The sequence below is a fragment of the Prionailurus viverrinus genome, chromosome B2 (assembly GCF_022837055.1).
Source record: "Prionailurus viverrinus isolate Anna chromosome B2, UM_Priviv_1.0, whole genome shotgun sequence".
Taxonomy (NCBI): Eukaryota; Metazoa; Chordata; class Mammalia; order Carnivora; family Felidae; genus Prionailurus; species Prionailurus viverrinus.
Window position 1 is genome coordinate 115,816,938 of NC_062565.1, and position 15,034 is coordinate 115,831,971.

At 38.4% G+C, this 15,034-nt stretch overlaps 1 protein-coding gene across 2 annotated transcripts in view; it reads right to left on the reverse strand.

Annotated features, from left to right (window-relative positions):
* Nucleotides 1-15,034, reverse strand: part of PTPRK (protein tyrosine phosphatase receptor type K) — a 556,609-nt gene that overhangs the window by 5,602 nt on the left and 535,973 nt on the right. For both annotated transcript variants that reach the window (XM_047859222.1, XM_047859220.1), the window contains exons 22-28: nucleotides 10,285-10,439; nucleotides 8,046-8,181; nucleotides 7,450-7,599; nucleotides 6,390-6,563; nucleotides 3,291-3,422; nucleotides 3,016-3,141; nucleotides 246-409 (exon numbers count right to left, since the gene is read on the reverse strand). In XM_047859222.1, coding sequence (XP_047715178.1) covers nucleotides 246-409; nucleotides 3,016-3,141; nucleotides 3,291-3,422; nucleotides 6,390-6,563; nucleotides 7,450-7,599; nucleotides 8,046-8,181; nucleotides 10,285-10,439 — 1,037 coding nt within the window. The remainder of the gene's footprint in view (nucleotides 1-245; nucleotides 410-3,015; nucleotides 3,142-3,290; nucleotides 3,423-6,389; nucleotides 6,564-7,449; nucleotides 7,600-8,045; nucleotides 8,182-10,284; nucleotides 10,440-15,034) is intronic.

Here is a 15,034-nt window from a genome sequence, read left to right on the forward strand (position 1 = left end):
GGCAGAGAGAGGGAGACACAGAATCCGAAGCAGGCTCCAGGCTCTGAACTGACAGCACAGAGGCCGATGTGGGACTCAAACTCACAGACCGTGAGATCATGACCTGAGCCAAAGTTTGACACTTAACCGACTGAGCCACCCAGGCGCCCCATGAGTTGAGGACTCTTTAACATAGAAAATATGAAAGCTAGCAAGGAAATGAGCACCACGGCCCCCAGGTGGCCAAATGGAGGCACCATACTCACAGGCAGTGGATGATGGTCCGGCCTTCCCCTTCCTCACATTCCTCCTGCCATTTTTCCACCTGCAGTATCAGTTTTAAAAATGACCGTTTGGAGCCAGGCACTTCTCGGTGAGAGGCCCACCCTAGATACTGAAACTGCTGTACCATCAGATAGCCTTCTTGTGGCTGTGGAAGGAAAGGTATTTTTCTGTAAATAACTTGGAACTAGAATTTTTACTAAAAACGGAAGTTGCAGACAAAATGGTACCATGATATAAATGGCATTTGCATTGGATTGAGTCTAGCTGCTAAGTCTAAAATATGTACATACCAATACAGAAACATTCTAAGTTACAGAAGCAAGAACCATGAGAATTACCTTTATATAAGCTTTTCCCTCATATCCCATATCCAATAATCAATCACACTTCTTAAATAACTTTCAAATTCTTTTTCTCTTTGTCGCCACTGACATCATTGCATATGCCCAAGCATCAATTATGATAATTACTTCTTAGTTTATCTCCTTAAATAAACTTTGATCTCCTTCCAAACCATTCTGACTGCAGCATCATGATTATTTTGAAATGCAAATATGATCTTGTCATTCCCCTGCTTTAATGGCTTCCAAATGATCTTATCATAAAATCCATGTTGCACCATGGCTTAAAAATCCCTACACAATATGGCTCCATTTCCTTCCCTAACCTTCCCTTTATTCTAACACACTATTCAAGTCCTAGACACGTTGGCCTTCTTTTAATCCATGTATCAAGGCATTTCTTGCCTTGAGAACTTTGTAAAACTCTCCATTTGGCCTCAAAGATCTCCTTGTTTGTCCCTCTCAATCCCAAATACAGTGATCAGTTTGTTTTGGGTTTGCCTGGAACTCTTCTGGTCTTTGAACAGAACTTCTTGTGTCCTGGGAAACCTCTCTGTCTTGTGAACACCAGGATAGTTGGTTCTCCCGCCCCCAATACTCCTACTGATTCTTCAAATTTTGTCTCAAAGATCACTACTCCAACGAAGTCCTCTCTACTCACCCATCTCTGTCAGATCACCCAAAGACTCTGGATTTTGTACTTTTTCTCTAAAATTTCTCATATTTGTAAATAAAGAATTGAATTTTTCAGTGCTTGTTTTCCCTGATAAAATATAAATTCTTTAAGGACGGGGAAATCTCTTTCTTTCATTCTTTCTCCCCTAAACTCTGTATCACTAGAACCTAGCAAAATACTTTCCAGGAATAGCACTATTGAATGAATGAATCAGTACATTAAGCCCTTGTATAGAAATGTAAGGAAGAATTTGCAATACCTGAGTAAGCCATATCATAAGGCATCAGATCTGAATTTCCATTCGGCCAGGGCTCACGTGTCACAAGGACCTACTAGTACAACACCCAACTTCTCATTGGTACCTATTAAATATCTGATGAAGTGCGTGCTATTAAATAAGATCGGGAACAGGAAAAAATCGTGCCCTAATAAGGACTGGAACACCAAATGCGGAGGAAGATAAATAAACAAATACACTGGCAAAAAAATGTAACACAGATTTCAGATCCTGTCTTTAGAATATTTTTCATATAAATAGCTCAATTAAAAGACAAGTCTTACTTTCTTAGTTTAGCAGCGATGGTTTCTCAGCTAAAATATTACTAGAACCATAATGGAACAGATGTGCAGACATAATGAGATTCCATTTAAATTAACATCTAAGATATGCATGAATATTATGACATGATTGAAGTTATCCTTTTTTTCTCCACTGAAATGAGCGACAGAATTGGATATGATTTTATTCTCTTAGGGCTAAACATATAGACGTATTAACCAGAAACACATATATAGCCATTTTGATATGAAAACATTGAAATATGACAATCTGAATCATACACTTAAAATAATACACACACATAGAGCTGCTGCTCTAAAAACAGAGTAATCTTTCTCTTTAAAAAGAGAATAATGTTTTCTTTTCAAATTTTGCTTACTGTTTGGTTACCCAATCTAAATACTTACTAATTACTAATGTAATGGTTGGTTTTTTTTTGTTTGTTTTGAAGGAGAGACCCCGAACTTAATTTGTCCTTGAGTGTAAAACATATGAAGACTCAAGGAAAGGAAGATTTCTGAGGAACACAGCTGCTGCTTTGTTGCTGGGAAAAGGCACAGTGGTACCAGTCCTGCTTCTACAGATCTGGGCAGAGCCAGACACTGGGACATTGAGAAAGGTGAAATTGTAAGTGGGAGGAGAATCAATGATGGCTGTGATTACCTGTTTCCTCGTGTGTGGGGTTCTCCCTTATATGCAGGACTTGGAACAGTGACATGGAGGCTTTCCATGACGGCTGATCCAACATATCCCTTCCTTCCAAGGTAAAGCTCTTTAGTCACTATTATTATTATTATATTCTTATTTTTCAATTATATGCCTCTTTCAGGCTGGATATCAATACTAATAAGACATGTAGTCAACCTTCAGAAAAGTCTACAGGGGCAGAGACCAGGCTCAGACAATCAAGTGCATTTGAGCCAGTGCATCCAAATTTAGTTTTCCAGATGTAACACATTAGTAACTGACCAGGACACCTCACTCTCAGCATTTCTGCTTTCCTGTTTTTGGAATGCATTTTTCCTCTAATACGAAGGTGTAAGAGGATTAGTAGCACTGGGACTGATTACGTAATGTCTATTAATTCTACTCTCCCTGTTGTCTGATTGGAATTATACCCCAACATAGTTAGGATCAGTTGCTCTTACAACTCAGTTAAAATATTAATGACTTACTCTTGTTAGATTGCATATCCTAAAAATCCGGTTTATCACATCACAATCCATCGAACAAGACATACATTCCACTTGGATAGGGCCATATCGTAACATCCCTTCTTCTGGCCAGTACTGAGGGCAGCCCTAGAGGATGAATGTTTTGGGAAAAGAAACAAAAAGAAAACGGGCATTATTTTTTTTCTAATTGGGGTAGTATGAAACAGATTTTAACATTTTATTACTAATTTATTAAGTTGTGTTAGAGTACACAAAAGCAACTCATAGCCATTGACCTGGGACAAGTCGACTTCATTTAACATCACAATGGAGGTACAGCCATAATCATACACTAATCTCCAGAAGTCTTTCACAGTGTTTGGCAGAGGGTATTGTGTGACGATGAAAGCAGCTGGTTGCCTGTAGCTCTGTAAAGAAATAGGATAGATGGAAAACATAAGAACTTAAGGCAAATGATCAGGTATACAAGCACATTCAATACATTTCAATAGGACCAAGTAAGATGTGATAGCTTCACATGCAGATGTAGTCAGATGGCAGCATAAGTCATAGAACAGATTTGGACCAATGGAATGTACTGGAGCTAGTAATCGGTCAACCTGATGGTAAGGCTTCAATGTCTCTGTAGCAATTCAAGACAAGAACTTAAGTTTTATTTTGTTGAGATTAGCAAATATAGGACAAATACAAAAGGAGAAACTAAAAAAACTTCTCAAGGTTAAAGACCTCCATGAGGTACCTGTGGGCTTTTTCAGTTTTTCAAAGGTAATTGGTCTGAGAGGCAGAAGACACAAAATTCCCTGGGGTGTTTGTGTGTGTGTGTGTGTGTGTGTGTGTGTGTGTGTGTATGTACCTATCTATTTGTCCATCTGTTAATCATCTATCAATATGTATAACTGCTGGGTTCTCTTCCACTTCAGATAAGCAAAACTACATACACCTCAAACTCATGTACTTTAACATTATATGAATATTATCAACACATTCTACACATCATATATGCACATCCACTTTCTTGGGCATTTCTAATGGATATTAATGGTTAGAATGATAGTTTCAATCACTCAAGATTTTTCAAGTGCCAAAAAATAAAATGCACTTCCTGGCCCCACCTATAAGGGAATGGCTCCTTCTTTATTAAGTGCGCCTTAATTGGGACACAACACATTATCTCTATCCAGAAGGAGAGGGTATGCTCATCTGACCTGGGCAATCTGTCATCCTGCAGACTGATGACCTATATTTCTACGTATTAACTTAAATAGGTTGTAAAAAAATAACTAGATTGCTGCCTGAGATAGATGTCCTTAATGCTAATAAGAACTGTCCGTGATCCCCTAACTCATTTGTATCATAGGACTCTTTAAGTCTTTCCAGTTTTTTAACATCAGTGTAGAAACTGATTCTTGATCACTGATCCTATGACCACTTGGGAAATGCTGCTAACCATGGCATTCCACTCCAAGGAAGATTGTAGGATAAATATGAGCACTCGCAATTCACCTGGCTGCTTCTATATGACCTCAAGCCTCACAAAGTGTCACCTGTAGTTGGGCTGAGTATCTCCTAAGAAAGGTATGAAGGCTCATGAAAAAGAATCAGAAGAAATAAGTAACCTTTCCTTACAACTACATGTCTACTCCATGGGAAGGTAAGCTATTTACTCACTTTCTGAGTCACAGGGGAGGGGAGGTGAATAAGATGATATGAAAGACAGATGGTTTCCTATTTCTTTCCTCTCTAAGTTCAGGAGCACACCCAAGGCATGGAAGTCATGGAATCCTTGGCCTTACCTACTAATTCTTCACAGCCATACACAAGGGTATGGAACACTGAGGACATTGCTAGAGGGTAGGGAGAGTGGGAAGTGCTGACCAATGAGCCTTGTTCTTTTAAGACAAACCAAACCTAACTTTTCTAAAGCCCCAACCACACTAGAAAATCTAGCAGATGGTCTCAGTTATAAAATGTATCTATGAAAAATAAATAAATAAATAAATAAATAAATAAATAAATAAATAAAATAAAATGTTATCTATGTTGAGTCACAGGGAAATTAAGCAGAGAGTGGAAACAGGTAGAGAGCAGATTCAGTCTTCATATTGACTAGAAAACAACCTGGAAATTGAGAGAAATTTGACAGAGATAGATGCCAAAAGACAAAAAATGTCTCAAACATGTGCCTCATCAATCTCTTTCCTAATAGTATTTTCTCCTTCCCTTTATTACACAGCCTTTTAAAATTCTAAATCTAGATTCAGAAACAAAAGGGTCTTGTGTGTTTTCTCTGTGTTTAGTACATTAGCCTTTCCGGACAACTAAATGGGAATAAAAGGTACAATGAGGATCCAGTGTGATTTCAGTGGGTATGATTAATGACTAGGCAAAACTCTGGTCATGGCAAGAATGGGAACTTTTCACTTGAGCTTGTCTTTAGACCACTGTGCTCTTCAGCATAAAAAGAGCAAAGTAACCGACTGAAAGACTAGGTTCAGAGGTAGAATGCAGGCTTTCTAAGTCTCTACTATCAGGAACTAATTTTGGAAAACACAATAGGAGAAGTAACTCAGAAGGCTTTATTATTAGTCATACAGGAATGAATCCTGACTTCTAATGTTTCCTCACTATGGTTCCATAGGTTAAGAGGCAAAAGCTAGAAATATGTATAAATGAAGATGATGAGCTGTTTAAAAGGATTCTGAACCTGGACAGCCTTCTTACTTCTTTCCAAGGTAACTGAGCAAGGTAGCCAAAGACTAACTTAAAACTCTTTCCATGTTGTTCTGTCTATGGGATGCTAACCAGCTGAGGATGTGCTCTACCATTTACACTTTATGAAGGTTGGAATAGGGCAAGAGAGTTCTTTCATGATGATGGATGTATTAACATGGTATCTTTGGTGCCTTCCCCTAGTTACTTATAAATGGTCTCTATTAATTAATGGAATGTTATTAATTATTGGAACGTTAAATGCCAGATATAAAGATTTCCCAAATTAACACAACTTCAGTACGAAATGGCTTTCTGTGGTTTTAAAAATTCATTCCTAACTTAACATTCAAAATACATAAGCATGATTTTCTTTTCTGAAAATAATTAAGATGAAAAATATCACTTGCAGGTATTTCCCAGAAAGAATATAATAATTGACAATCAAGTTCCAAATTTACAACGAAGCCTAAAACTTACAGTTCCTAAGAATCCCTGTAGGGGCTATTCAAAATCATTCTCCAAAAAAATTTGTATGTCAATGAAAGTTTCCAATTTTCCTTCCTAAGCCATTTTAATTTTCCTGAAAAGAAAACCAGCTAGTGTTCATCACATTATGTAGCTTTTCGTGACACTTTATCCTAACAAAGACAGCAGTTTCTTACGTCCATAAGAGCAGCATTGATGTAGTTACTACTCTCTCCATCAATTGTAATTAAAAAAGGCAGACATCTGTCAGGTGGCAGCATGTCCATAAAACGGTTCTTGTCATGGTTCCTGGGCAGACACGCTATACTGCAGTCTTCAGCTTGCAGTCGAGGGGTGACTGAATTCAAGGTCTAAAAAGAAAAGGGAACCTAGGTTAAAAGCAAGTGACCCATCCAGTAGCATAATGCAGACCTATCAGGTATTTGGGAGGCCAAGTACAAAGTGAAGGATTTGTATAAGGCAGCGGAATTTGCCACAATGACAGACTGATAGACGTTGCAGTTAGACCTAATGAAGCCCGAGCAGTGACAAAGAAACAATATATGGATTGTTCACTGTGCTTCTCAAAAGGAAAAGGGAAGCCTAACACCACGGCTACCTGCAAAATGCATTGCCTGACTAAAGAAAATAGAATTGGGGTAGCCCATAATGATGATCCATCCACCATCAAAGTTGGAAAGTATCATTTGTAGTAACATTTTGGCATGCCACACTTGAAGACAAGCTGTGACATGCTAGAAAGAGCACTGCACAAGGGATCAAAGTATTAGTTTTCCAGAGCCACTCCCAACTGCATGTTCATATACCTTCAGGGATATTTTAAGGGCAGTGAAAACATTTGGGGTTATTTAGCGAAAATGTTTAGTACAAACTTCAGCTATCATTATTAATGTGCTTGATCTCACATTGTGAGTGACACAGAAGGTTAAAATCCATAAGACTGCATTTAAAAAGGTTGTAAATACACACAAATCACTGCCAAATTTGACTTTTATGATACCTTTCCCCAAACCCTTCCCTGAGTCTGAACTTCCAGATACAGCAGATATGAGCTCATTAATACGAAAGTGACTCTATAATATGTATAATGAAAGAGACAGGTATTTTATTATACTTAAAGTAGGGTCAAAGGTTATAAATTTGACTTGAAAGACCTTCCTTAGAAGAATTATAATAATGCCCAGAACACACTGCAATAAGTTGCTCATAAAAGAAGCTCTAGAAATAAGTAAATACCTGGAATTCATCTTTGAGATGTGAAGAGTTAGTCTGAGAGTCTATTCTAATCATATCAAAATATGCAGCTTTAAATTCACAGACAGGTATGGCAGTTTCTCCACATAAACAGGCTTCTAAAATGGCATCATGAATAAAAATGTACTGTTCCTAGGAAAGAAAAGAAATCATACTATTTTAATAAAAATTTTCTGTCATCAAAGGTAGAGAATACAAAGAATTTTCTCTATACGGAAACATTAACAAAGATATCAATATTTTCCTATATGACTTGATGAAAAACATTTATTGTTATTATTATTTTTTAAGTTTATTCACTTTTGAGAGAGAGAAAGACACAGACCGTGAGCAGGGAAGGGGCAGAGAGAGAGAGAGGGAGACACAGAACCCACGGCAGGCTCCAGGCTCCGAGCTGTCAGCACAGAGCCAGAGTCGGGGCTTGAACTTATGAACCGTAAGATCATGACCCAAGCCGAAGTCGGACGCTCAACCGACCGAGCCACGCAGGTGCCCCAAACATTTATTATTTTTGATAAATGTTGGAAAGCAAATAAAAAAAGGGGGGGGCATTAGCGATAAATCAACAAGTAACACACCTCTGTCTGGACCATATTGATACGACGAGATCTTAAGGCTTTGACACAGTTGTAGATGTCCACAACACCCTCTCTTTCAGCCATGTCCAGCATGATGTCGATCACAATGTAACAGCCAGTTCGTCCAGCACCAGCACTGCAAAAAAATGAAACAAATCTGAAGAACTGCAAGAAGCATAGTCATGCAACCTTGATTAGAAATCCTTACAACTTTCACATGGGTGGAATCAAACTGCTTCAACAAACTGCAAGACGTAATTTGTCTGTGTCATATAAACATTTAACGTACAAATAACTTCATGAAGATTATTTGCTTCGGTGTAACATGAAGATTGGAACAGGAGTTCAAAATTAAAAGCTCTCAACTTTGTAAATCAAATTGTGTTTTAAAAATAATATATACATGTTGTTCAAGTTGCATAGCTCTGTTACGCAGGTCTTCATTTTATGCAAATCTAGCGCACAGGATTTCAAGCTCAGAATTGACCAAGGGGTGGATTCATGCTTCAAAATTTAACCTCAAATGTAAATACTCATATACTTTTGGGTCCTCTGACAAAATGCAAGAACGCTGGCTCACTGTTTTAATCTCACAGACTCTTAAATACCAAGACAAAGAAAATTAATTCCAAAGCATTGTGAGGAGTCACAATTCAAAGGAAGTGCTAATGGTAAGGGTGGAGGGGAAAATGGTGGTGTTCAATGAGGAGACCAATAGTAGAAGGAATATTTGAATGGTGAACTGAAGGAAAAATGAAAATGAATAGTTAGGTTTAGAATACAATTCTTAACAGGTTACAAAGATAGCCACTATCTTACTGTATTTAATTCAGTAATTGAACCTTAAAATACTTTGGTTATTTCACCCCTTTGGAATGTTTCTTCAATTTTATATATAAAAATCAACAGAGCAAACAAGATATAGTTAGGATTTTAGGGCGGTGGGAAATTCCACTTGGTAGTCAGCTTCCTCTTTTTCATAAATTTACTGATACCTGAGTCTAAGTGGAAAATGATACTTCTGTTTCCAAGAGAGTATCTGAGAACCTTGGAGCACTTCTGAAGCAAGCAATTCATAGGAAAGTAAACCTCTATGATAAGTCAAGACACTCCTGAATTGAAAACCTACTTATCTCATTTTCTAAATGCATAGATGGGCTATTAACATTATTTCTTTGTTGTCCAGATTTGGTCACTTCTCAAACTCACTGTTCTTTAAGAAATTTAAGTAGAAGATACTGTGGGTATCTCTATTTCTTTCTTTCCTTTCCTTTTTTTTTTTTTTTGCCTACCATCTTCTCAATCACTGTTCCCAGGGTTTGAGACAGGAAAGTAATTGAAGAGTACATCAGATTTCTTGAGGAGGACTGAAGATTTTGTTTTCAGGGTGTGTAGTATCTGATTCTTATGGGATGCCTTACTTTTATTTCATTCTCTGTGTTGTTTCCCCTTTTATATGTGGTCATTTAAATTCTGAATAGGTTGGATTTTCAGAAAAAAAATGCTTAAGTACAACCTATTATGTAGCTTGGAGGGGATAGTATTTGAGAGTGGTGTGCAGCATTTAGGAAAAGCTTTTCAGATTCAGTACATAGTTTTCTGTTCACATCTCAAAATGAGGCCATGTAATTTGCTTTTAGTGTCTCTGAATGCTTGTTTTAAGAGACGTTTCTAATCAGAAGGAAGCCTGGATATAATGTGCACATTTTTCTGGCACATATTTGTTGGCTCTCGCTGATGTAGTTTTCAAGGTCCTCTGATGGATGGCTTTTTTTTTTTAATTCTTAAATAGCTGTTTTATAGCACAAATTCTTGCAATTTAGGCCATTTAGTAACTCTGTATGTCTCAAATTTAGTTTTAAAAGCTGAGATTCTATTGGGAATTTACTAGATTGGCAAGAAATCTCAATTTTAACGTACCATTCCATACAATATGGGATTTGCAAAAGCGGTATTAAAAAAACAACCCCAAAACACAGATGTTGCCACTAAAAGAGAGTTTCCACACTCCCATTTGTGAGCAACACTACACACGTTAGGATGAATGTATTTATTTTTTTTAAGTTTCTGTTTTATGTCCTCTTCCTAGCTAACTTTTACTTTATTGCTGTTTTCCCTTACCTGTAACACATGCAAGCTGGAACCCTGCAAGTAGGCCTTTGCTTTGTGCTTTAAGCCTTCATCTTGCTGCCTTGAAAAGGCTGGCTGTGCAGTCAAGGCCATTTGGTCCAGCACTCACCTGCAATGCACGACGATGGGGCCCGCGCTGGGAGGGTTGGAGAACTTCACTCGCCGGATGAAGGAGAGGAGCCCTGTGGCATGGTACGGCACTCCGTGGTCAGGCCATCCGGTGAAGTGGAACTGCTTAACTTCACGGATCTCATTGTACCCCCTCTGTGCACACATGGAAAGAAGGTTTTCCAAAGAACCCAAATAAAGTCATCAAACACAATCACAGGCACTAGACCTGGTTGACAATGAAAAAAAAAAAAAAAAGAAGACAATACCAAAGATCATGCTTTTTCTGGAAGAAAAAAAAAAAAAAAAAGTGCCGGCCTGACCTGGCCCAGGAGCTTTGCCTTGATTGTCAGATAACTGCCAAAGAAAGGAAATTAGACGTCTTGCTCAGTTCTATAACTCTGTGTAAATTTTATTTACCTTGACAGTCTGTTCCTTACTTGGGATGACAACACATAAAATTATTAGAAGAGGGAAAAATGGGAAAGTTAAAATGCTGCCCTATTGACCCAAGCACCGAGTTTTCAAGCGCTGAATAAAAGCAACTTTCTAGCTTCTTGCCTCAAAAAGATTTTAATGCCTTGCTTATCCATGTTGAAAATGGTTTTGAAGCACAGCATGAGGGATTTTCCAGGACAGTGCTACTCTAGATTGTTTCGTAAAACTATACAGACAGCTACACTGTTTTTTGGGCAAACGATGTTTCCGAATTCTGTGAAATACTTCAGCACAGAGTATTACTTATAGTAACAAAAATACAAGATGAAAGGGAAGCCTCATTGTTATGCCAACTCTTCCATTGGGTTAATTTAAGAGAATATTTAAATGCACACTTCAAAGCTTTCACCTTTTGGTTCAAAGAAGCCCGCAGATTGCTGTAGCACAGCTTAGAGAGCATAGAAAGAATGCTGCAGAACTTAGTTTTAAGAATCCACATTTGTAGCCAAAAAACCGTACTATAATCTAGGTAATTGCAACTGTACTGTGAGCTATCTGTGATATCTCCATCTCACTTGTTCAATCAGAAAATGGAGAAAAATCCCATGAAATAAATGAACCACACTGAGAAAGTTGAGATTCTGTCCTATATAGATAGACCAATAGCATCAAAACCCATGTTTTGGGTTTATAATAAATAAATAATAACCCAGGTCTTATTATTCTTTCTAGTTCCAGTTCTTACACAGTACCCTACACACAGCAGGGTTTAACAGATAATTATAATAGTGACAATGATAAACATCCTCATGGAATCATGCAAATAAAACATCATTTTTCTCTACTGTTTTCTTTACTATATTCTTTACTATTCTTTACTACTTTTCAAGTCAACTCTAGTGAGGAAGATCACTAAATTGTTCTAATTTCTGGAGTGGCTCAGGTGGTTGAGCATGTGACTCTTGATCTGGGGGTCATGAGTTCAAGCCCCATGTTGGGTACAGAGCTTACATAAAAAAGAAATTAAAAAATTGTTCTGAGACCTGATTTCAGACAATTACCTCTCCTCCATATTAATCCTTTGACTGGAGTGGCTTGCTCTAAGGGCCTTGTTCTTGTTAGTAAACTTTCATAAAAAGTTCTTTTTAATATCTGTCAATGCACGTTGTCTTAGAGCTCTTTTTATTTAAATTTTCCTAGGTAATTTTCAAATACATGGTTAAAAAAAGCAAACTGGGAGCCTGGGTGGCTCAGTTGGTTAAGCACGTGACTTCGACTCAGGTCATGATCTCACAGCTTGTGAGTTTGAGCCCCGCATCAGGCTCTGTGCTGATAGCTCGGAGCCTGGAGCCTGCTTCAGATTCTATGTCTCTGTCTCTCTCTCTATCCCTCCCTGGCTCGTGCTCTGTCTCTCTCTCTCTTTCAAAAATAAATAAACATTGAGAAAAAAAAAACTACTCTTTTCCAATTCTAAATTACAAGAAAACAAATTAAAAAAAAATCCAATGATGTTCTAATTAGTATTACATTAACTACATAAAGTGGTATTAACATGACATATTCTGATTCTGGGCCACGGTACATCTCCATTTATTTATTCAGATCATATTTGATGTCCTTTAAATTTTTTTTTTTAACGTTTATTTATTTTTGAGACAGAGAGAGACAGAGCATGAACGGGGGAGGGTCAGAGAGAGGGCGACACAGAATCCGAAACAGGCTCCAGGCCCCGAGCTGTCAGCACAGAGCCTGACGCGGGGCTCGAACTCACGGGCTGTGAGATCATGACCCGATCCGAAGTCCGCCACTCAACCGACTGAGACACCCAGGCGCCCCTATGTTCTTTAATACACTTTTGAGGATTTAGTCACCTAGGACCTGTATCTTTGTTGAATATATTTCTAGATACTTTAGAAATTTTTATTATCGTGAAAGGGATTTTTTAATGTCTACTACTGTTTACTGCTAATATACAAAAAAAGCTAATATTTATGAATATTTATCTTGAATTAGCCAACTAAATTATTATTAGTTCAATTTTAAAATATTATCTCTAATTTTCTTGGTATAAAATAATTTCATGTAAAAATAACTTTATCTTTTCTAATAGTTAAGCAATTTATTCCTTTTGTTGTCTTATTTCATTTACTAGAACATCCCCAAATTTTGAATACTAGTGAGTATAATAATCCACATCACACTCCTGATTAAACAGTGATGCCTTTAGGGTGTGCACTCCTTAACACGCATGCTACTAGTTACTGTTGAATCACCTTTATCCTGTTTAAGTTGCCCCCTTATTTCCCTAATATAGGTTACTTCTACAAATGTCTTTTAAGTAAAAGTACATTACAATATCTATGAAAAAATCATATGTTTTTGCTCCTTTAAGGAAGATGTGAAGAAATATCCAGTTAGATTCCTACCACAGGAATGATATCCTTGCATTCCTAGAAAACCATCATTATAGATCATGTTGTGATGTTTTCTTAATTCACAGCTCATTTCAAATTTTCAGTACTTTAGTTGAAGTTTTTTCAAGCATGTTCCTGAATGAAACTGGTCTTCAAAGTGTGTGTGCAGAGAGAGAGAGAGAGAGAGAGAGAGAGAGAGAGAGTTAAAAAAGGGGAGGAGAGAAGAGTGTGAAAGAGTGCCATCTTTATCTGGTCCTGTTATCACAGCTTTGCTAGCTTTCAGAATAGGGGCACTTGGGTGGCTCAGTTGGTTAAGTATCCGAGTCTTGGTGTCAGCTCAGGTCTTGATCTCAGAGTTCCCGAGTTCACGATCCGCATCAGGCTCTGCACTGTCAGCTAGGAGCCTGCCTGGGATTCACTCACTCTCTCTCTCTCTCTCTCTCTCTCCTCCCAGCCTACTGGCTCTCTCAAAATAAATAAACTTAAAAACTGTAGAATATATTTAGTTGGTTTTGATGGTTTTCTATGGTCTAAATAGTTTTATTGACAAAGGCATTCACTGTTCTTTAAAGATTTTAATTTTTTTTTCTTTCCTCACACGTAGGTGGCTTTTTATTCATGGTCAGTGATGGCCTTGGGCACTGGGTGTGCCCACTGGACTCGGGTCCCCTAACCCCCCAAGCCTGAGGCTCCCATCAGGCCCAGTGACGGTACCATTCGTCCAGGGACCCGGCAACACCTAGGAAATGCCGACCGAGCCTGGGGTGAGGGGTGAGCTGGGTGCACCCCTGGATCCCAGAGGGCCAAGCTCAGCATCTGGGCTGCTGACCACCCTGCCCTCACCTACTGCTCTCACAGCCAGGTGAGGATGGGGGGACAGGGAAGAGAGTTGGGGGTGGCATGGAGGGCTGGGCATGGCATGTAGAGTTCATGTGCACAGGACAGCGACCATGGGGGGAAGGTGTCAGGATTGGGCTCCAGGGTCCCAGCTCTGCAGGTGGATGGGCCAGACGAGGAGACTCTGCCACAGACAGAGGCAGGGCAGCCATGCCCATGACACTGGTCACAGCCACCATCATCCAGTGGTAGAAGCCTAGGCAGGCCCAGCAGCAGAGCTCCAAGGAGCAGGGATGCAGGCTCTGGATGGCCATGACCACCAGCCCGTTGGCCATCTTATCCAAGAAGCTCATGGCACCATACAAGAAGGGTCTGCTGTGTGTGGGGGCCGATGAGATCGGCCGTCATGGCCACAAGGTGAGGAGGACTGTGGCGCAGCCCGTGCCCAGCAGAAACCTCAACTATAAAACCATAGTGCAACTTAATGGTAAATTTTAAGACTCTAGTTTCTTCTATCATCTATTCAGGTTTCTAAGTCTTCTTGGGTCAAATTTTGAGAATTATTATTTATTAGAATTAAGGGATTTAGACTAAAATCTGTCTCCAAGTTTACACGTAATATTTTGTATTGCTTTCCCAACAGGAAGTATAATTGGAATTATACGCTTTTTGTGTTTTCTAATATTGCACAGTTTGGATTGTCCCTCATTTAGAATCGACAGTGGTTTAGTTCTTTCACTGATCTTTTTAAGGAACTAGCTTTTTGATCTAATTTATTCTTTTTTTGTTGGTCTTTGGTTTATATTTAATTTTTCTCGTTCTATCGATTGTTCTCTGATTTTCTAGTTTTGTGATTTTTCACATAATTCTAGATCATCTTTCAAAATAGAAATCATTTATGTATTTAATATGTATCCCAAGGTTTACAACCATGCCTGGCACATGGCATGCTCTCAAATAAATATTTGTGGAATGAATGAATGAGTGGATTTTATAGCATAATCAAAAAACAAATCTTGACAGGAGCCTTAAGAGAAAAAACAGTGTCAATATACATATTTT